The 22765-nt window shown below is 41.7% G+C and overlaps 1 protein-coding gene across 7 annotated transcripts in view; it reads right to left on the reverse strand.

The window, feature by feature from the left end:
* The window catches only part of FBLN1 (fibulin 1), an 83153-nt gene that overhangs the window by 58108 nt on the left and 2280 nt on the right, over positions 1-22765 (reverse strand). Inside the window, exons 1-4 of one of the 7 annotated variants that reach the window (XM_085049755.1) lie at positions 20584-20694; positions 18095-18275; positions 17227-17283; positions 2369-2468 (exon numbers count right to left, since the gene is read on the reverse strand). In XM_085049755.1, the coding sequence (XP_084905881.1) occupies positions 2369-2468; positions 17227-17283; positions 18095-18275; positions 20584-20691 (446 nt within the window). In that variant the 5' untranslated portion in view covers positions 20692-20694. Of the gene's footprint in view, positions 1-2368; positions 2469-17226; positions 17284-18094; positions 19666-20583; positions 20709-22765 lie in introns of those variants that run through there. The other 6 variants (XM_085049757.1, XM_085049758.1, XM_085049756.1 and 3 more) reach the window with 6 other exon arrangements.

Below are 22765 nucleotides of genomic sequence, written 5' to 3' on the forward strand. Positions count from 1 at the left end.
AAACTGAAGCTGAAATACGCAGGGCAAACAACTCCCTGTGGCACTGAAGGATATGGCTTTCTACCCCCACACTTTTTCAGAGCACTCAGAGGTCAGATGGTCAACACTGCACTGCACTAGATAGTCAGGGGATCCCAGCTGGGGTTTAAACCCCAGAAATGCTGACATGTGGCCCCCAGCAGCTCCCAGTGCATGCAGGAGTGTAAGTAGGAACCAAGTCCTTTGAAAACCTGTGACCAATAAGGCATTCTGTTTCTCAGTCCTCTATTCTCACCTGCCTAGACCTCAGCAAGGGCAATGGGCCCAGGTCTGTTCCCATCTTTTGTGCAGCAGGAATAAATGTAGAACATCAGTGGCATTACCCTCAAGTGCCTGCAGATAGAATTATGTTCCCTCAGTGCTCATTCTGGCTCCAGTTACACCAGCAATTAGGAGCAGAATTTGGCCCTGACCTTTGTGCTTGAGATGGCATCCTAACGTGATTTTTCACAGATATGCCAGTCTGCAATCATAACTGGAGTAAAGTAATATTGACATTTAAAAAAGTACACCAAGGTGCCAATTTTACTTGGAAATTTTTAGAGTGAAGCCAAACTTCAGGGGGAGCTATGTTTATTTATAGTGTAGTCATGAATAAATGCAACTGAACTGAGTTTATCAGTCTGGGGTTTTGTCAAGAAGTGCTCATACCTCTCATAGGACACGTGCCTTTTATTTTACTATTGTAATTTTCTTAACTACATCTCAATTATGCACAAAAGCTAGATGAATCATTAGCAAGCTTTTTTTCCAGTTCCTATGAAATCCAGTTCCTATGAAAGTGAGTCTCTGAAATGAAAATCTTTGGGAGAATAAATTATTTACAGCAGAATTGCAACTCACAATCAGGTGATTATTAAATCATCAAGATACTTGCTCCCAGATTGTTCAATAAACTTGGTTTCCTGTTTTTCCTGCCTCTATTTTGTTTGTAATTCTTATGATTCTTCAAGTATTTCATAAATTGGCATTTATTTCCTATCTGTCAATTCTTCTGCATAGGAGACTGTTTTTGATGCCAGTATAAATGCAAAAGTCAGAAAACACAGACAGACTTCCCTGGAAGACACATTCTTTCTGTAATAAAGATCAACCCAACACTTCTACAATTACCAAGGTTAAATCACTTTGCAATCCATTTGAGTACAGGGGAGCAAAGTAAAGTGTTTTAAATACAAATTTCTCTGTGAAGCTTCCTCTCAAAAGACCAATGACAAATTGTGAGCTCTTGTAATTAAATGTAACAAGTGCATGTAACAGCAAAAATAATGCAAACTATCATTGATATAAAAAATACAAATGCCACAATCACATTACAGATGCAGTAGAATCAAAATCTTAACTAATTTTAACATTTACCATCATTATTTCATTTGGCAGATTTCAAAACAGAAATATCCTATCAATGAGAATTAAGTAGAATTAAGAAATCTGTTTATTAACTAAAGAGTGCATTTTCTACAATCACATACATTTCACAGAATTGTACAAACACAAAATGGTTTGTATTGGAAGGGACCTCAAAGACCATCTTTTTCCACCCCTGCCATGGGACAGGGACCCCTTCCACTATCCCGGGTTGTTCCAAGCCCTGTTCAGCCTGGCATTGGACACTTGCAGGGATTCAGGGGCAGCCACAGCTTCTCCAGGCAATCTGTGCCAGGGCCTCAGCACCCTCAGAGGGAAAAATTTCTTCCTAACATCTAATCTAACCCTGTCCCCTGTCAGTGTGAAGCCCTTGTAAACAGTCTCTCTCCATCTTTCTTGTCAGCTCTTTTCCAAAGTCAGACTATCTAACTAGGAATCTCCTTGAATTGCTCTATGAGGGACTTAAGGCTGAAGTCAACTAAGGGCTGCAGGACAATTACCTGTGTGGCACCACAAAAAGCTGCCTCACACACACACATTCTTATTCAAACCATAGACTATTCATGTGCAGGATCTGCTGTGTTTCTTGATAACCATCTGCCCAGAGATGAGGCCACATTCACAGCCAGCTTTGTGACATTAGTGCAGCCACACTGATGCGTCCTGAACTGCAGGCAGAGCCCAACCCTGTGAGCAGAGCAGTGGGAAAACCTCTGAGAAAGAGACAGTAGATGCAACATGGATTGGGGCTGGGTGAATCTACACCAGACTGACAGCAAAAATTAAAAGGACTTGATGGACAGAAGCTCAGGAGGTATCCGCAAGGCTGCACATGGAGTTGAAAAGCTGGGATGTAAGAGTTGGGTCCTTCATCTTGTAAGTTAGTTTTACTACCTGCCATTCCTGTGGCTTCACATTAAAATACAAACTGTGTTTTAATACATAATATATAAATATGTACCTGCATTCTCTAGACTCTGATATTAATGGCAGAGAAGCACATATTCTGTTTTTATTTGCCCATTCAACACCCTTGTCACAGCATTCTTCCACTGACAGATCTGCAGAAATGAGAAAAGAAAGAAAAACACAATATATTTAATACAACCTTAATAAATGGTATTGCATCTGCCAGTTAAAAAAACCCAACCAAACACCAGCGAGTCAGTTTGTTTTCCTCTCCCCGACCTACACACCGAACAGGGCACCCACGGCCAAACAAAGCACCTGTCTGCACCTTGCAATAAAGCCCAGTGCTGGAGGCTTTCCTTCCTTGTGAAGCAAACTGCATTTTCCTCTAACCTTCCACACAAACACACAGCCTAGGGACTGATACTTCAGCAGAAACCAGTTCAGACAGTCCTGCCAAGTAAAAGGATCTTTGGGACTGCACTCCTTTATTATCAAAAGCAGTAGCAATAAGCAACCTTTTGAAATCCTGAAGAATACAGGATAAATCAAATATCTGATATAAAAGACAGATGAATCTCATTACAAGTGAATTTACAGAACTGTTTTTTTCCTGAGGTTATTATCCAGTTAATCTTTTTTCAACCATTTACTCAGAAGTATGTCTGTAAATGCAAAAGTACTGCAGAGATGAACAAAAAGGTATATGGTATTTTGATCACTTAACACATGAAAGAAAAATTAATCCTGTTACCAACTTATGACAACTCTGAAACTAGGGGAAAAACCACATTGAAGACAATTATTTGTGTAGAGTATATTTTTGCAAGCTTCTAATTTAATAAAACTGAATACTGTAAATGAACTGACAAGCACTACAGGTTTGCTTCATATTCCAAGTGCAAAAGTTCACTGCCCAGCAGGTGTATCAGAACTTGGAATAAAGCATGAGTCACACTTTTCTATTAATTATCTTGTAGTCTGAACACAGAACAGCTCCTTGTGTAACAAATATGCAAACTGTAAAAACCCTATCTGGTTATCCAGAGGGAAAGCTTTCTAATGGTTTCACTCTGTTTCATAAGTTTTTGACTGATGGCCCTGACAGGTTTCACCCACAAGTGCTGAGGGAACTGGACATGACCATTTCCAGACTGCACATGATGATCTTGGAGCTCATAGGGAATGAGATGAGTTCCTGAAGTATGGAAGGGAACAAATGCCTCCCTGACTTCAACAATGACAAGAGAGAAGATCTGGGAAACTACAAGCTGGTCAACCTCTTAGAGAATCACAGAATAATCCAGGTTGCAAAAGACCTCTGAGATCATCAAGTCCAATGTGACCAATCCCCATGTTGTCAACCAGCCCAGACATGGGCCACGTTCAGTCATTCCTTGGACACCGGCAGAGATGGGGACTCAAACCTCCCTGGGCAGCTCCTGCCAAGGCCTGATCACCCTTTCCATGGGGAAATTCCTTCTGCTAAACCTGAGCAACCCCTGGTACAACTTGAGGCTGTTTGCCCTTTCTGTCCCTTTCTACTTGAAAGCAGAGTTCGACCCCCACCTGGCTGTTCCCTCCTATCAGGAGTTGTGCAGAGCCAGAAGGTCCCCCCGAGCCTCCTTTTCTCCAGGCTGAACCCCTCTGCTCCCTCAGCTGCTCCTGGTGCTCCAGACCCTTCCCTAGCTCTGTTCCCTTCTCTGGACACTCTCCAGCCCCTCAATGTCTTTCTTGCAGTGAGAAGCCCAGAACAGGACCCAGGGTTTGAGGTCTGCCCCCAGCAGTGCCACACACAGGGGGACAATCACCGTGCTGGCCCTTTGGTCAAGCTGTTTTTGACACAGGTAAAGGATGCCATTGGCTTCTTGCCCATCTGGCACACTCTTCTCATTCTCTGCAAAGGTGATAGATCAAATCCTTCTGGAAACAATGTCCAAACACATGAAGGACAAGAACATGACTGGCAGAAGTCAGCCTGGATTTATGAAGGGTATATCATACATTAAGCCTGATGATTAAGCATATGATTAGTTAATAACCTCACAGCCTTTGACACAGAGGTGGCCAATTCAGCAGATGAGGGAGCTGATGTTGTTTCCCCTGCCATCTGTAAGGCTTTCAACACCTTTTCATGTAACATCGTCACACAAGCTGATAGGCAAGCTGACAATGGACACTTGGGGTCAGTGGACACTGAGGTGGATATGAGGAAGCAGTGCACCCTCCACCAGCTCACAGATCATACAAGTCTGGCAGGAGTGGCTGATACACCAGAGGGTTGTGCTGCCTTCCAGAGGAACCTCAACAGGCTGGAAGAATGGGCCAAAAGGAACCTCAGGGAGCTCTGCAAAGGGAAATGCAAAGTTCTGCAGCTGGGGAGGAATAAGACCTGTGCAACAGTGCACACTGAGGACCTACCAGCTGGAAAGCAGCTCTGCAAAGAAGGACCTTGGTGTCCTGGTGCACTGTGAGCTAACTGGAAGCCAGCAAAGCACTTTTACAGCAATAGAGGCCCACACCAACCTGGGCTGCATTAGACAGAGCACTGGCAGCACAAGGAGGAATGTGATCCTGCCCTCTGCAGAGCACTGATGAAGCCACATCTGCCGTGCTGTGTTCAGCCCTGGGCTCGCCAGCTCAACACAGACAGGAACTTGCTGTGCCTCCAAGGGCCTCCAAGACAATTCTGTGCACTGTAGTGTCTTTCATATGAGGAGAGACAGGAAGAGCTGCGACTGTCCAGTCCAGAGGACAGAGGGCTTAGGGGGGATCTGATTGGTATTTATAAATACCTGAGAGGAAGGGATGAAGAAGAGGAGGCACACTCCTCTGCACAGTGTCCACTGCACAGTGTCCACTGACAGGACACGAGACAATTGACACAAATGATACAATACAACGTTCTACCTGAACACAAGAATAGACTTCTTTACTGTGACAGTGCCTAAACTCTGGAGGATTTCAAGAGGTCCATTCAAACCTAAATGATCCTGTGACTGATTACTTAATGAAAAATATGTAAGACCCTTCCATCTGTTTGTTGCTGTGCTGCACAGAGGAAGACAAATTACATGTACTTCTTTTTTATGGAGAAGATGAAGTCCAGAAGGATGACTTGCCCAAATTACACATCAAGCTGGTGGCAGAACAGCCATGAGAATCATGAGATGATTGTCTCATCCTTAGTTTTGGTCCAAGCACATCTGAAGTGAACACATTTCAACAAGCAGCCACGTTATATTCAAGACCACATTGTCACAAATTACTTCCTGTGGAGTCTCTTAAGGACAAGCATCTGTCTACTCAGGCTACACCAGTTACAAAGCCATCATTCCCAGGTGTTCCTGATGTAGAGCCATTACAGCCACCTTTCATCTGTCCACATAACCACCTCCTAACTTGTTGCAGTTATTAAAATAAGCCAAAATTTTTAAACTGTTCATGATCACTCTTACTTTGACACACATCAGATAGAGTTTGTATCTGCTCAGCTGGCAGATGTTCAGATGTGGGGAAGGAAAAAGCAGCTGAAAGCAAGTAGAGAAGGTAATTCCCTCCAGTAACTCACGTTTTTTTTGCAGGGGACAACCTATATTCCCAGCTAGTGATTATAATTCAAAACAAAAAGGAAAGAGTTAAGTGAGATGTTAGGATGCATCAGTCATCTTGAGGTAGTTATCAATTCTACAGAGCAAAGCTCTGGAGTACTGAACAGAGTTCTGCCTTTCCCTGCTTTGGCAAGGCTACCTCAAAATGGGAAATGTGTAAAGAAACGTTAGGAGGACGGTCAGGGGAATCAAAGACCTACTAAAGGAGGGGAAACTGGGAGAAACAGACTATTTTAAGCATAGATAAGTAAAGCCTGTGAAAGAATGTGGTTCCTATAAATGGCATTACAGTATTATTAACAACAATAACAGTAAACAATAGTCAGAATTATGAGATCTAGTAAACCAAGCATGTTTTAGTAAGAAAATCATTATGCTTATAAGCAGAATTACATTTAAGTGGTAGTTTATAACAGAGCTCTGTACTCTATGACCCAGGTCACTCTTCTAGTCTTACTTACATACCCAAAATAATGGTCAAAATTCTGTCATTACTAAGTCAAGGCAGTATTTCTCTTGAATCCCTCAGTGTGTCCAGAATTCATGCCAGTGTCTGAAATCTAAGTGCAATTTAAAATGCTTTGGAGTAAACCAGTCTATTAAATAACTATCTGCCTGAAATCCATGCATTTGAATCTAAGCTCTTCTTTGGGAATAGGGGCTCTGCCTGGGGCCCTCTTGCTGACAAACATCATACGCATCAAATTTCATACAAAGGGTTACAAATAACCATATTTTTAGTGCTGCTGTCTGCAATCAATCTTAACTCTGTTGAAAAATGATACACATTTAACTGAAGCGCAGAGCTGGCGGCAGGTTTTTGCAGGGCTTTGTACAAATGAGCTTTTAGCCAAGTTCCTCCCCAGAAGGACAATCCCTGGCTCTGGACACCAGATCTTCCCTCCAAGCCCTGGCAGCACACCTCTACTGCAACCAAATAACTCAAGAATTCAAAGCAGGCCAAGCTAAGCAAGCTTGTCCGTAGGAGTGGATCCAGACAAAGAAGGATCACGGAGAGTTTGTTGAAGGAGAACTGTGGTCCAGGCTCATTGTTTTGGTGACATCACAATTCATATCCTCCAAAGATCCTGCCAAAAATCTCCTGAGAGTAGAGGGAAGTGAAAAACAAGCAGTAAAAAAAGCACTCCACCCTCAAGGCCATTCTTCTAAAACGTAGCAATGAAACAGGGAAAAACATTTTCTCTTGGCTTTACAGTTTGCTTTAAAAATGGTAATTCATGGGCAAATCCCTTCTCTGTCAAAATCCCAGTAAGCGTGTGTCTCACATATTGGGTGACAATTTCTGATTGCACTAGAAGTGATTCTATTTGGGCTTTAAGAGTTGTTAATGAGTATTTAGAAACAGGACAGCCTTACCATCTGTAGTTTTGTTGTGGATTCAACTGTCCACACATGCACATTCATGTGGCTCCCAGTTGGAAATCTTTGAGCAAGCAGCTCATATTGAGGCCATTTGTGCCTTCTCACACCCTCTTCAGGGGACCAAGAGCACGGAGGAGCTGTGGCCTCTCTGCAGCCTCTCCTAACCGTGAGTGGGTACTGCAGGATGGGCAAAGAATGGGGCAATGGGAAGCAGAAGGTAGAAACTACCCTGATTATGACATCTCAAGGAATCTCACTGAAAAGAATGGGAGTTTTTTCTCTGACTGTAACCACATCTCTTACTTCAGCTGGTGGGCTCCTGGCATCCCTCAGAGCTGCAGCAACAATGGTGATTGAGTAGGAAGAACAGTACTGCTCTTCTGAACCTGGTGCTCCTTCAGCGATTTTGCCAAGTGCGTAATGTTTCATGCAAATCAGCCAGAGAAATCTCAGGCATTCTAGAGACAAAGCCCTTCTGGGAAAGGCTGATGACATTGTCTGTGTTCAGATTAAATCTGCCATTTATTTGGAGGGAGAAACCCTACAGGAAAGTTGTAGCATGCAGGAATACACTGTCAGGTCCATTTTGTAAGCTTGAGAAACACTTGTTCAGCTTTCTAGTATCACAAGATAGAAAAATACAAGGATAAGCCAAAGCTCTGTTAATAGGCTAGCATGTTGACTTCCTTTTCATCAGATACAGTAATTTTGCACGCTGATTAGTTCAGAAAATCCAAGTTTATTTTGGATAAAATCCAATGCAGCTTTATCACTACTTTATTCCTGAAAAAAGGTATGTGCAGCAGGGCATCCAAAAGAACTTGAGCTGTTAGTATGGTAACAGCGAGGATGCCTGTCTGATGGGTACCTGGTGGTCTATGTTGGATTCTGAGAGAGATTTCAGGAGTCTTGGGAAGGAGACAGCAGAAACACAGCTGGAACTAAGCTCTCTAATTTTTCAAAAGCTGTCATGAAGGAAATCTATTAAATAAGACATGATTAAGGTCAAAAATATTCAAACATTTTGTGCGCATGATGCACTCATGTGCTAGTTCTGAACTGTGCTCACACAGGAATGATGCATACAAGCATATGGTTGTTTTAAAAAAAGGGTAATTTGCTAATCTTAACAAGACTGCCATAATGTGTGGGAGTTCAAAGCAAGAAATGAGGTTAATATCTGCATAACCTTAGACTTCTATGATGTAATAATTGCTTATTCAGCTGCTGCAGTGAACATTTTCTGCAAAAGAAAGATCAGCTTAAGAATGTTACCCAAAAGCATGATTCCTGCAACAAGAACCCCTGCATTGTTTCTGGGAATTGTGCAAAATATAAGCATAAGTAAAAAGAACTGGATAAATTTCATAGCAATGGAATTCCAGCTAGATCAAAATGGGAGATTTTTTAGGTAACAATCTACAATAGCAGCCATTCTGCAGAGTTGCCTCTGAGTGAAAGGCCTGTGTACAGTCCAGGACTGGACAGCTTTTCATTACTCAGGGCTGATTTATGGAACAGTTATCAACCTGATGGTGATACCAAACCAAAGCAGCACCTGAGCCCAGATGGGCTCACCAACACAGTACCAGTAAAGATTGCCCATTCCTCAGGGCAGTCACTGATGTGACCCTCAAACTCCTCGATTTCCCAGCCCACATAACCAGCTGTAGATGGGCACGGATTTGGAAGTGAGTCCAGGTCAAGGGGTCAAAATCACACCACCTTAGTAAGATGCTTTTAATCCTTAAAGCACATTAATTGATTATGTTTGTAAAACGTGGTGCAGATCTTGCCCTTCACTCAATTACTCTGTAAGAGGGTCAGCAGTATGGAATGTGAGAAAACAGAGCATGATCATCACTTCTCGGCATATGAGTATACAGGCAACAGATGGACTCTCTGAGAGCTCAGCACTAATCCAACATGTTTCAGTAACAGGGTCTTGTGCACAATTTTTGGAACTCATGATTACAACAGACATGCATTGGTTTAGGTTTCCAGTAAGAAAACAACTTTCAACATGAACTATGTACCTTTTTGATAAAAACTTTCTTGACCTTTCCAGAAAATTTTCTCACTAGTGATGCTCATCCATCTAACTACCATCTAGAAAAAACTCCAAGTCTACTTACAGAATTTGATCCTCAAAATGACAGACTGGCTAGCCATAATATTCAGTTACATTCTTTATCTTCCAACCTCTCTTTACATCTGTATTCTCACAAAACCACAGCAACTGCATATCCCTTTGGCCAAGGCTCCCCTTTGCTCAACGTTCAGGGCAGACAAAGCGTGCTTGGCCTGGTCTGCTGCACCAAATTAATTCCTCCTGAACAATGACACCTGGCTATTATCAGGTGGACAAAGTCAGCTGCTTTTGTAGCAGGGGTGGCAGTTAAGTGCTGTCAGCTGGGATTTGTAGTCTTGATTTTTTGGCTGTTCTTACAACAAAATGTGGAAATGCTGTCTCTGGCAATGCAAACACTCTGGCTGGCCACTGTTATGATCCGATTAATAAGGTTATTAGAAATTTGTCTTCCCGAATTTAGGTCAAACGAGATCATATGCCAATGTCAATAGTATGGGGTTTATTTGATAGTAAATATGAGAGAGAGATAGAGAGACAAAAGAGAGAAATAGAAAATAGGTGGGGAGAACAGAAAGAGAGTGACAGAAACAGAATAAGGAAAACATCACTACTTCATGGATCCCAACGATGTTGTTCTGATCCTCTCCAGCTGGTCTTCTTGGTGGTGATGGTCCCCCCAGAAAGCACAGAATCCCATGGGTTGATATACACTCAGGCCAGGTGGTAATGTCCCCCCAGGGGACACGTCTGTCTCTTGCGGCAGACTCTGGATCTGTTGCATCACCTGCAGTCCTGTGGTGCAAGGCCTCTGGGGAGCACTTTGGGGGGTCTTTGATGGATTATGACACCCCCTCAGTTGCCTCTCATGTGAATGTCCCATGGATGTGACCTGTGGGGTTGGAGGCTCCACAGCCTGGCCAGTTTGTGTGAGGGAGGATGGGTGCTCAGTGCCTCTGACCAGAGGTCACACTGAAACCTCCTCCCCCAGCCCTCATTTCAGGGGGGAGTCTGTGTAAACCTGGCTTCTGTGGGCTGTGGTCTCCCCAGTCCCAAATCTAGCCAGGGAAGAATCTCTGCTGTGTTTGGCTCTCTTGTGGATGCATTCCTTTCCCTCAGCCTTGTTTGTTTCTCCCTAGGCCTGATTGAACACTCCAAAGTCCCAGTCAGGCATCTTCAGGGAGGGTTTTTTGCTTGTAGCTTCTTCATACAGTTTTTGTTACAATGAGGAAAACTTTATATCAATGTTTGAGGCGTAAACTATTTCAGTCTCTGACAGCCACTTAAGGTATTGAACAGACCTGGAGACATGTTTAGACAAGAGGGAAACCAGCTGACTTCAAAAGTCCAACTGGTAATAGACTAACATGACAAATACAGCTTTGCTCTATCTTGATCTTGTGTGTAAACCTAGGGATTAGGCACACAGAGTAGGGGAAAGGGTGAAGGAGACCTGAAACCACAAAAGAGAAAGATGTACAACAGAAAATCTGGCCCCATGATTCCCTGAAACAAATAGTTTGGACTGGATGTAAAGGAGAAATGCAGGAGATCATTACCATTCATCTGAGATGATGTGAGTATGTGCTGTATCTCTTCAGAATAGAGTTGGAATGAAGATGCCCCTCTTCAATTTTGTATGAAGAGAAAGAAGTGATTAGGAGTTTTCTTTTTCTGCAGAGAAGTGCTGGTTCACCTCAAGACTTCATTAAATACACCAATACACTGATAGGGTACAATGAACAGACACAGCTGAGCTGTGGCACTACTCACCTTTGCACAGCAAGATATTCTTAGTCCTTCCACTCAGCTGTTCTTACAGGTTCCCTTAAAGACTATGAGAGCCTGAACTTTGTAACAATGGCATAAAACTTATAGCCAGGACACCCTCTCTCCTAACACCTACAGCAGCACAGGCCAAGAGGAATTCTCCAGTGCTTATGCTGTAGGACGTAAGGCTGTGTTCCTCACCTGCTGTCCCCTTCCTGTCCTGCTCTAGTCCTTCAAAGAGGATTTGTGACTCTGGGCTTCCCTCCTCCCAGTGTGAGGGGTCATACTGGAGATTTATGGCATGACAGACCCTCATAATTAACATGCAGCTAACAAATACATCCTCTCTAAACAGCTTTAAAGGGTATGAATCTTTACTTTCAGAGAGATTCTCAGCTAAGGGTGATTATTTCAGGACAGATGAAATCACTGAAGAAACCCAGTCAGCACAGCAACTAAAGCAGCAGCACCCTAGAGGAAATGCCTGGTATGTTAGTGTGTTTTGTGGCTGGTTTAAAAAGCCAACATTTTACTGGAAATTTTTTAGGTCTGGAGAACACTCATGTATGGGGAATGCGGCTCTGGTAGCACCAGCAGTGGCCATTACACAATTAGGGGGATTTTTCAGATACAGCCAAACCTCATTTTATGAGATATCTGTGTGCAGTTTATAAAATAAATTCTTAAAATCTTCCATGGCAATAGCTGGTTATGAGGACAGGCCTGACAGAGGCAATGCTATGGTGCAATATCCCTTATGTCCTTAGTGGAGAAAGCACATGCTTTACTGCAGGGTTTTTATTATGTCTCAGGTCTAATTAAAAAAATCTTTCAAAAAGTAGGCAACTGGCTACTAAAAATTAGAAAAGACAACTCCATCTATTGCAGGAATAAGGCATCTTAAAGAGAGATCGATATCTATATCTGAATCTCAAAATGTCAGAAAAGATAGGGATGCAGGAGCCCTCAGGAGGTTATCTTGTCTTACCCACTACTTTCAGGGAGATCTGATAAAATTCAGTCAGTCACAGGCAGAGTTCTTAGTTGCTCAAAATCAATATAAAGTGCAACTGATTCCCAAACCTGTCTGGGCAATGCACTCTTGCGCTCCAAGATGTTTGATAATGTATTACCTCACTGTTCAGCCCAAAAGCCCATTTCAATTGATTCTTTTGTTACTACCCCTTATACACCCAACCTTCTGTGTGCCTGAAGACTGCTGCTTCCTGAGGATGCCTTTTCTGTGAACAAATCAACTCCAGTTTTTTCATAGACTAGACTAGAAGAATAAATACTGTTCTGAAAATTTCTAGAAGATACTAAAATGTTGAGAGAAACTTGGAGTCCACTGAACCAGCATTGTGTAAACAGCTTACTACATGTAGTATCTGTCCCAGACTTTAGATACTCACAAGAACATGAAAAAAGATGGTGCATTCACAGCTCTGACGGACACAGATGGCCTAAAGAACCCAGACTCACTGACATGACATGAAAGGATAAACAAATAAAGACTCATGACTGGAAGAACTGCAACTGCTCTTCCTGACAAACGCATGCTAAACTTTGTGCTTCACTCCTCCTTCTCTGAGAAAACCATGCAAATAATGAAAAACTTCACAGGATATTGATAGAAAAAGCGCCCCATCAGGCTTTCTCATTTAAGAACAAATTTTAATCTGCTCTTGATACCTCATTTCAAATCATGAAAAAAAGTGTATTTAGAAAGTTTTATTTAGATTATTACAATTAACCTATGTCTAGTCATGTTCATTTGTATAAAGGCCATGACCCAAAATGTACTGCAGTAAATGACAGTCTTTAGGTAGACCTTAAAGAGCTTTGGATTGAGTCCAAGTATATGTATTTATCCAAAAGAAAGCAACTTAAATAAGGATATGAGAATGTGACAGAGCAGCACATCTCAGAACATCAAGCATATCTGCTCAAGCATTTCTATATTTTCTCCTGTAAAATGATTACAGGAAAAATATTTTCACACTGGGATTTCTGCATTTTTATCTGGCTAGAAAATTAACAATAATAACTATGCTTTTATATACTGCTAAAGTAAAATGTATCTACTCTGTAGGCAGCATATTTACTGCTGAATATAAAAACACGAAGGACAATGATGAACGATTCAGATATTCTACTATTACCGTATTTAAAGAATAGTCAGGAAACACTAAGCAGATGGGATAAAATTTATAGCACAATGGGTCAAGGTTCAAGTATGGAATGAACCACAGGCTTTACAGAGCAGGGAGAATATATAGATTTTTTTTTTTTTTTTTTTGCATATAATTATGTAGCAATGCTTTAGGGAAGGTTTCCTTTGAGAGAAAACATTACTGGAACTTTTAAATGAGACTTTCATCATTTTTGAAATTATTTGTGCTGCACCACAAATCAATATCTAGCTCTCCCAGATTCTCTGACCAAACAATGATATTAAAAGAACTCAGTACCTGAAATTTAGTCAGTGACAACAGCAATGCTGGAAGATAGTAGTATTTCCAGTGGATGGACGGCAGGTAGCATTTGCACATTATATATTTCCAAAGCTTCATAAATCCTTAAAAACACCCTAGAAAGCTGGAGTATACCACACAAAATATTTCTATGTCTACACACTGCAGCACTTTTTAAAAAAGATCTTTTCTGGTATTACTTTCTTTACTACTAAAATTAAGGTCTCAATCCAGATTTTGACTAGACTCAAAAATGAACCCTTTAGTGGGGAACACACTGCACCCTTATGCAGCATTGCTCATTTGTGGTGCTACCATAACACAGAAAACAATGTACTTCCTATACCTGTGAACTCAGCATCCAAAACTACATCGCCTTTCTTTGAATGAAAATTTTCCAGTAATTTGACTGAAAAGAGTATGAATGAAACTCTCTGAAAATCTTGAAACTGAGTTTCTTCTTAAGATGCAGCAGCACTTATTTCAAATCCAAAAGGCAATTTCTCGAAACTTTTAAGTCTGAAGTAGGTTATAATATGTGCAAATCAGAGACAAAGTACTCCCAAGTGCTGGGGGGAAATAAAGTGTTGCTTGTTTTAAAAGTGAAGGGAAGAAACTTCATGAACTGCCTTAGCCAAAGATTTGTTGGTGTATTGAGGAGAGTACAAGCATGGGAGATGCTTAAGACATGTTGCATCCTGTTGATCAGAGAAGACTTTCAATACAACTTGTCCTGGACTGTCCTGTGTCTTAGCAGAGGGCAAGAATCCTCACCAAGTCTGATGAACATGCAGGTGACTGTCACAATTTTCCCCTCACTGTACACTCTGTCACTGTCAATCACCCAGCATATCATCTTAGTAGGTTCTTGACTACTCCTTCTCCACTTACTTGACATTATTCTAAACATTTCTAAGCTAATTTTTATTCACAAAATATCATAGCCAGTAATTCTAGCCAATCTTCTAGGACTCTTCACTGATCTGTACTGACTTTCCCTTTTAGTGTTTTTGCTTGTTGTAACCTCTTCCTGTGTTTTCTCTCTTGATCCTGACAACTCCTTCATGGACTTCCTTGTGGACAATTTTTCTATTCTTTCTTCTCAACCTTCTGCTTGCACCTCTACATCTTATCTTGAAGCAATGCTATCCAACCACCCAATTTAATTGTGTGATGACTTAACTATTAAAATCTCATCCCTGGCCTACCTCCTTCCATTGAATCTACACAAAAACACTTGTGCCTAATATTTCCAGAGTGCTTACAAAAGCTTTTGCCTATCTGGGCTAAAATTACCCACTTACTTTGTAATTTCTTAACTTCACTCATTTTCTTTGCTCCCTGAAACTGTCAACCATGACTTTCTGCTACATTTTCATAAAAGCTTTTGTTCATTTATCTCTTTCCTACTAACCCACTCTATGTTACCTTTAAAATTCTTGCCTGTGCCCTGAAGCTGTTTTATTTGGATTTCAGCTCTCTCTTTCTTGACCTTCTCTATCTCATCCCCTTTTATTCTCTGCAGATATTTTACTACATCAAGTAAACCCAGATTCTCTGCTTACTGAATTAATTTTAACACCTACTTTAGAAGTATCTGTAACTCACAAAACCAAACTCGAACTCTTTCATAGTCCCAGGTAACTATTTCAGTCAAGTCTCAGAGGGCTAAAGCCTGTTTCATTTCAGAAAATAGTAATAGAAGTATTGTAGAACAAGTTGGTCTTAACACAACTATTTATTGAAAACACATGTAAAGTTGATATGAAACTTGCAGAATGGGCTAAAGTACAAAAATAAATAGATAATTTTTGAAAATGCATTGACCTACTCATAGATAATGCCTGAAACCTAACAGAACAATATAAATATACTGCAGTAACTTGATAAGCTGGTTTATGGGGGTCTCTCTTGGATTTCACTAACACGTCTGCTCTCAATTACACAAATGAAAAACAAAGAGCTTTAACATCTTGCTCTTCTCCTGATTACAATAAAATGTCATTTCTGAAAACAGCATCTTAAAACAAAAGTCAACTAAAAACTAATTTAGAGGTAGCACTCATGTTTTAGAACTGGTAGTATGTGATTTTTGGGGGAGTTTTTATCCATGACAGCAGGCAAGAAAGCACAGATTTAGCCTTTTATGTGTCCTACCTCCACCCATAGACTTCTTATAAATATACTGTTATAAAAGCACATGTAAAAATCATAATCTTAAAATAAAACTCATTCCACAAAGTCAGTGGAACTTTTTTTTATTACAACTATAAGCTTCCCCTGAATAGACATGTTTCCAGATGTTTAGTGAGTTAAAACTGTCTGTGCCTGTAGTACCAAGACATGCCAAAGACAGAGCTACAGGATGAACTATTAATACACTGACTGGCCACAGTGATGTAATTCATCTTCTTAAGCTTATGGTAGTTTATATGTGTTAAATAATGCTATGTTTACAGTAAAACAAAATTGTGTAATGAAATGTTCTAAGGTTTAAGATCCTTGCTCTTCCAAAAAATGATGTGCATACCCATATTCACATGCACTGTGCAGTTCCCCTTAAGACAGTCCCTTCAGAATGAGGACTTTAAGAGCTACTGATGATTTGATGATTCATTAGTAAGGAAAAGCAATGAAAAAAACTGATGTAACAAGTTTAGAAGAAAACTGTATTTCATAAATATGCTGTCCAAGTAACTTGGCAATTGTATCACTGAAGCATTAGGAGCTTCTCTTTGCTCCAAGGCCCCTTATTCCAGACCTGCAGGGGAGCAGAGGCTCTGCCCCAAAGACTTCAACAGCATGACCTCACCACGTAATTACTTCATTTACCTCCAGAACACAGATTATTATTCAATACTCAATAATTGTTTCACCCAAGCAAAGCCTACTCTTTAAGTGCTGGTCTCCTAAGCAAGAATCCTCACCTGCTTTCAGACATTTAAATCTAATTTCATCCAGTGTACTGTTAAGTTTTAAGGACATGGAAATTCTCAGTCAAATTAAGAGTATGGGTTCTAATTTGGGAATAAAAACCTGATACACGTTCTACTGCCAATGTTTGTGTTAAGAAAAACTTCAAGAAACTGAATGTATAGATCTAATAACTTCTTTGTTTTCTAAGAAGTTATTCAGTAACTAAGGTTAAATGTACCAACATTACAAAGTGAAATTTTTCATGCTCTACAATAATGTTGTATGCTTAAAATTACTATGTCCGCTCACTGTGACAAATTAAAGCCACAGTTTTGCTGACGTACTCTGTTGTCTAAGGAGAAGCAGGGAACTATTTTGATTCTGGAGGTAAATGCTGCTCTTCTGATCATCCTATTCTGTCCCTCTTTAAAAGCAGCACTACAATCTCTTTATCAAAAGCATGTATTTTGAAGGATATCTGTGACAAGTGCTCTGCTATATGAAAATCTAAGACTCAAGACACTGTGATAGTAACAAATAATTTACTTCACTGGCTTTTGTCTGCCTAGGCCAGAGACCATGTGTTTCCAAGTATTTGCCTGGAGTGTAATGAAACCTCAACAATGAATGGACCCCTTGGGGTTATTCTAATGGAAAAGTCACTTACCTGTTAGCTGTGACAAATTCATTATCACCACAGGAGAAGTACTTTCTTTGTCATCTCCTACAAATTAAGATTTGAATGAGATTGCTACAATGAATTAAATCAAGTTCATATCCTCTCTTCAGACAGCGCTAAGGGATCAGGAAAAAAGCGCACAGTATGGAAAGGGAATCATGGCCCTGATCCAGACCCTTGCTTTCAAAAGCAACCACATCACACGGTATCATTCATAAATGTTTCACACTTTGTCTCCAAATAGCCCGCATCCTTTGTTTCACTATGCCTCCCGCTCCACTGGGATTCCAACTAACTGCCGGTCCTGTTTCCCATGTTTTTCGGGAAAAACATAATTGTGTGCCGGTCAGAACAGAGCTGTCACCTCTGCTGCCCGCCGGTTTCGGACCATCACTGCTCGCTGCCACCGCCGGGGAGCTCTCGCTGCAGGCGAGGGCACCGTGCGGCGGCCGCCCCGACATGTCGCGATTCCCGTGACACCCAGGGGGCTGCGCTGGGTGCCGGGGGTGTCCGCCGGGCGGACAGACTCACCGTTCCCCGCGCCACAGCCCGTCCCGCCGGAGCCTCGCACCGAAGCTGCCCGGGGCAGCGGCACCGGCGGGGGCAGCGGTGCACGCCACGCCTTTCTGTTCACTTGGACGTGGCAGCGGCGCTTTAAGGGCTGCCCGGAACGTGCAGGGACACGGGGAAGAAGGGGGCCCGGGGGGGGCCCTTGGCCCGACAGCCGGGAGAGCGTGGGGGGACAGCCTCGGCCGCATGGCCCGGCAGCCCGGGGACCCCGGGGGAGCCTCGCCGCCCCTCCGCAGGAGCACCGCATCCCGCAGCGGGTCCCGGTGAGAGCCGCTCCCGCACTTACCTTGTCCCCGGAGCGGCGGCAGCAGCGCCACGAGCAGCAGCAGCTGCAGGGCCCCGCCGAGCTTGTCCATCGGCCGGGAGCCGAGCTTGTCCATCGCTCGCTCCGAGCGGGGTTTGCCTCTCCTGCGCCGTTCGATGGGCTCCCCCTTTTCGTTTGCTGCTGCTGCTGCGATCCCAGCCGCCTGAGACCGGTTGGAAAAGAGCTTGCAGGAACCCCCCGCTCGGTGGGCTTTACAAAGATTTAATTCACTGCCTGCCCGGTTAATTATACAGCCTGCAAGTGCTCGGCAGAACAGAGCCGTCAGCGCAGCTCAGAGGCACGAACCCTGTTGCTTCTGATACCCCACCGCCCCCACACGCTCTAAAAGTGATTCCCTTGAGCTCGGAAAACTTTACTGATCTTCAGCATGAACCTCGGGGTGGCTGATTCTGTGAAGGAGAAGTGCAGCGACTTCTCTCGGTGCCAAGTAGGAGAAAGCCACAAACAAAGGCAAGGCAAAGCAAAACAAAAACCACCTAGCAGAGGTTTAACCTCTAAAGGGGAGATACTCAACTCCCACTTCTAGGTCTTCCTGTGGATTTTACTCCAGTACAGCTTTTGTCAATAAAATAAGATTTTTAAAAAGAGAGAGATTCTAGAATCTTTCAGTGAAATTCAGTGGGGAGAATAAAAATCCTTTCTTCCTTCCCCCTCCTCTTAAGAAGTCAGGATGAGAATTTCAACCCAAATGAGGCAGTCAGCTCTGCTCTGTCTCTCCCCTCTCTTCTTTATTCTTCCTTTTTTTTTTTTTTTAACCTCCTTATCTCATTTAAACAGGAACACAAACACTGATACTGGCCGAAGCACCCAGCTGGCAATTCTGTTGCCGAGATCTTTAAGATAATGGAAGGGATAATATTTGCAGGCAAATGGGGATGGAAACAAACAGAGAGTTCATCACCCCTGTATACTTTGCCCTCGATTTTAGTCAGACAAAGAGTTGGAAGTCAGTGTGTTTACTTGGAGGTTGTGCCATGTGAACTCTGATTGGGCTATTTCTCTTGTAACTACTCCATAATGCAACTTTTGAGTATTTCTCCTCAAAATGTCCAAATGGGAAAAGTAATTAAGGCAGTAAGAGTTGAATGTGTGTTTTGTTCTGCACCAGGTTATTTGTACTTTCCTAACACAAGAACATAAATACAGCCGTAAGGTCAAGAGTCCAACTATCTCAATAGCCTCTCTTCAGCCACAATCGTAAAGTAGTCACCTAAGGAAGAGCATGAATAAGAAAAACACACGTGATAATTTCCCCAACTACTCTTCCAGCCTTCAGTTGCTTTGAGTTTGGAGCATTTCCTCAGTGAAATGTGGTCTATGTGTACTTAGTATCCCTCAGTGAATTCCTGTTCCAGGTATTTATCATGTCTCCCCATGAGTTCTTGTAAAAGTTCATCATCCAAAATACCCTTTGGCAATTGTTTTCATGGATCTACCAATGACATGCATGAAGGGCCATTTCCTTTTGTTCCTTTTGAACCTGGTTCCAAAACCCTTCTCATGCTGCCTCTCATATCTGCTGGAGAGTGATCCAAGAGCTAACCTCCATCCACGCTCAAAATGCCCATATCATCTTTCTTTGACTGCTGTTTTTTGGTTGGTTGTTTTTTTGGTTTGGTTTTGTTTTGTTTTGTTTTTTGTTTTGGTTTGGTTTTGTGGGTTTTTTGTTTTGTTTGTTTGTTTTGTTTGGGTTTTTGGTTTGGTTTTTTTGTCGGTTTTCTCCTATTTTTTTGGAAGGAAGGGGCAGCTGGAAAAGGAAAAAAAGGATGGATGGCTGATTTTATTTGGAGGGAATTTTAACTGGGGGATTTTCTACACAAGCATGTCTATTTCTCTCTCTTCTTTAAATGCCCTAACTCAGTTTAAAAAGGTCTTACATCAGTTACAGTGGGACCTTACCAGTGTTTCATCCCAACCTCTAAGCTACCATTTTTTACATATCAGACAGCTGGGAGACACCTAACAAAGACTACACCTTGTCTAAAATTCGTACCAGCTTAACTGAACCAGAGGAATCCCCTCTGTAGAAACTGAGTTCAGTTCAATATTACTTCATTTCACTCTACTTTAAAACCTCTCCTAATTGATTAAAGGTGGGTAGAAAGAACTTCACCCAGCATGCCTAAAACAGTGTAAAATCACACATAATAGCCTGTCCACACATAGAGTTACCCTGATTAACACCAGGTGTGGCCATTTTTACTCCAGAGTAAGAAATCCTTGTTCCTGTTTAGTTTGCCACCACAAACAATACCAGAAAAGAGGCAAATTTAAATAAAAGTTTAAGCAGTATTTCTAGGAAACTTCATGAGTATGGTCATCTGCAGGTCTCACAATAGATTTTTCCTTGGTTTGGGGTAGGGGTTTTTTTGCGTAATACACATTTCCAGTATAAATTGGCACTCTCACCTACCATCAGATTGAGAGTACATGTGATTCCAATTACTGACCCCAAGCTTTGTAGTGAGCTGAGCCATGCAGTTCATGTTCAATCCAGAGGTCCTGGGAGTCGATGGAAAGCAAGGACTTATGAGAGGAAACATTTTGCATAACCACATTTTTTCTCTTGTATCTGTTTGTAAAGGCTCTGGAATCCTTTGTGTAGCTCTAAAACAAACAAATTCTTTAATGAGGATTTTATTTCTACTTAGGAAGAATAAAAATCATTTGCAGAAGCTCAGATTAATGAGTAATGACAGCGTAACAAATCATTGCGCAAGTCATTTCCAAGGGTCTCATTGAGAGTAGATACACGCAAGTAGACTGACAAAGAATTTAGAATTACTCTATCAAATCCAGCCATCTATGGCAGCAGGTTTACAGCTCCCATTTGGCTACTTAGGAATTTTTGAGATGGCCTGATTAAGTCAGTATCAGGGCATCAACCTCTGTCTAATGAACAAAGCTGCCCAGGAGTCCCAGCTGTTGTTCCTCCCTCTTCTGTTCCTGTCTCTTCTATTGGAGCTCCCAAAGTCTGACTTTTTTAACCCCCTATCTATCTGTCCCAGAAGCTGTGCAAAAGAGAGGGAAATGAAATTGCACTGTCTTCCCTGTTTTCAGGAAGAATGTTGCAAGGAAGTAAACGGACTCACCTAGAAATTAAATCTAACTGTAGATTTCTAACTATGAAGGAAAACTCCTTGGGCCCTATGGCAAAAAATGAAGCTATGTATTGGTTCTTGTTATCAAAATGTGCATTAAAGATGCATGAAAGATATGTTTTCCTACTTAATAGGAAGAATATATCACTAAATGGTACAGATACACGAGGATTAGGAAGATTCATGTCGATTTTACCATCTTCCACTGTAAATAAAAGACCCCAAGCTGCACCGTAGGTAAATCCATGGATGTTGGAGTACAAATGACCATTCAGCTTAGCTCCAAACACTAGTATGAGCATGGTACAAATGACATTTGGCTTCTTTCCTGGAGAAAACACTACCTGAATCTTTTGTGAACTAGAATAAAACCTCTGTACAAAAGACATGTGGCAACAACTCGACACATAATAATTTCAATATTGGAAGTTTTAGAATTTTTTGGGTTAAGTATCTTAATACTGGAAGTGGATTTTTAAGGCTTTTGGGAACCTTTCTGACTATCTTGTCTTTTGGACAGGTTGCTCATGAAACTTGAACATATCTTTTACAAAGAGTTTTCAGAGATGGATGCACAGTAATTGTTGGTTATTTTTTGAAACTGCTACTGGCAGTAGGGATAACAATTGTTTGCTTATTTTGAGTCTAACTCAATCTAGTTTAGTTTTTAATAGCTCTCTGGGCCTGTATTCATGTTGAAGTTGCTGTCACTTTGTGCATCACCACTGATCACTGAAGCACCTTAGGATAGTGTCACTTGGGGACACTTTATATGCACTTTCCATGTCCTTGTCAGGGATTAATTTGGAATAAATCAGGCTGCAGGCAGATACTCATCTTCAAATCCCAAACTATAGACCACCCATGCCAAATGCCTCCCAGCCTTGGTAAACAAAGGGAAGTGGGAGGGCTGAGAGCCTCCTCTGTTCCCCTGGGAGTCCAAAACTGCACCTCCAAGAAGGCTCACCTGGACACCACCATCAGGCTTACTATGGCATCTCATAGCTAAACTCAGACCTGGAATTCCTTCCAGAATAATCACTATGTTATTCATAACAATCCTAAATTTGGACTGTTCTTCATATAAAACCTCTTTTCCCTCTTTGCATGGATCAGTTAAATATTCCAGACAGGGTCTCATAACTCTGAGTCCTTTTCAACAACATTGCTTCTAAGCATGTTGAGGTTTTGCCCATTTTTGGAGTTTGTATGCATTTTTTTACATGTTGCCTACATTTTCTTGTCTTTCCTGTCTGATCTAGGGAAATAGATACAGCTATCTTGGACACTCAGAACACACACTGGTTGTCTATTAATATGTATGGGGTCTCCTGCTAGGACAAGGGGGAGTTTATTTGGGCATAAAGGAATGCTTTGATGATCCATGTCATTTCCCTTGTGGCATTATTTGTAGAATTCAGAAATAACTTAATCTGACATTCATGGGGCATTTCCTGCCTCTTCTTCTAGAGATGCATCGTCCCAGTCTCTCAGATCTCCCACTTCCCATAAATCTCCTTTTCCCTTCTAA

Source organism: Lichenostomus cassidix, chromosome 1Ab (assembly GCF_008360975.1).
Source record: "Lichenostomus cassidix isolate B80296 chromosome 1Ab, HeHo_3.0, whole genome shotgun sequence".
Lineage (NCBI taxonomy): Eukaryota > Metazoa > Chordata > Aves > Passeriformes > Meliphagidae > Lichenostomus > Lichenostomus cassidix.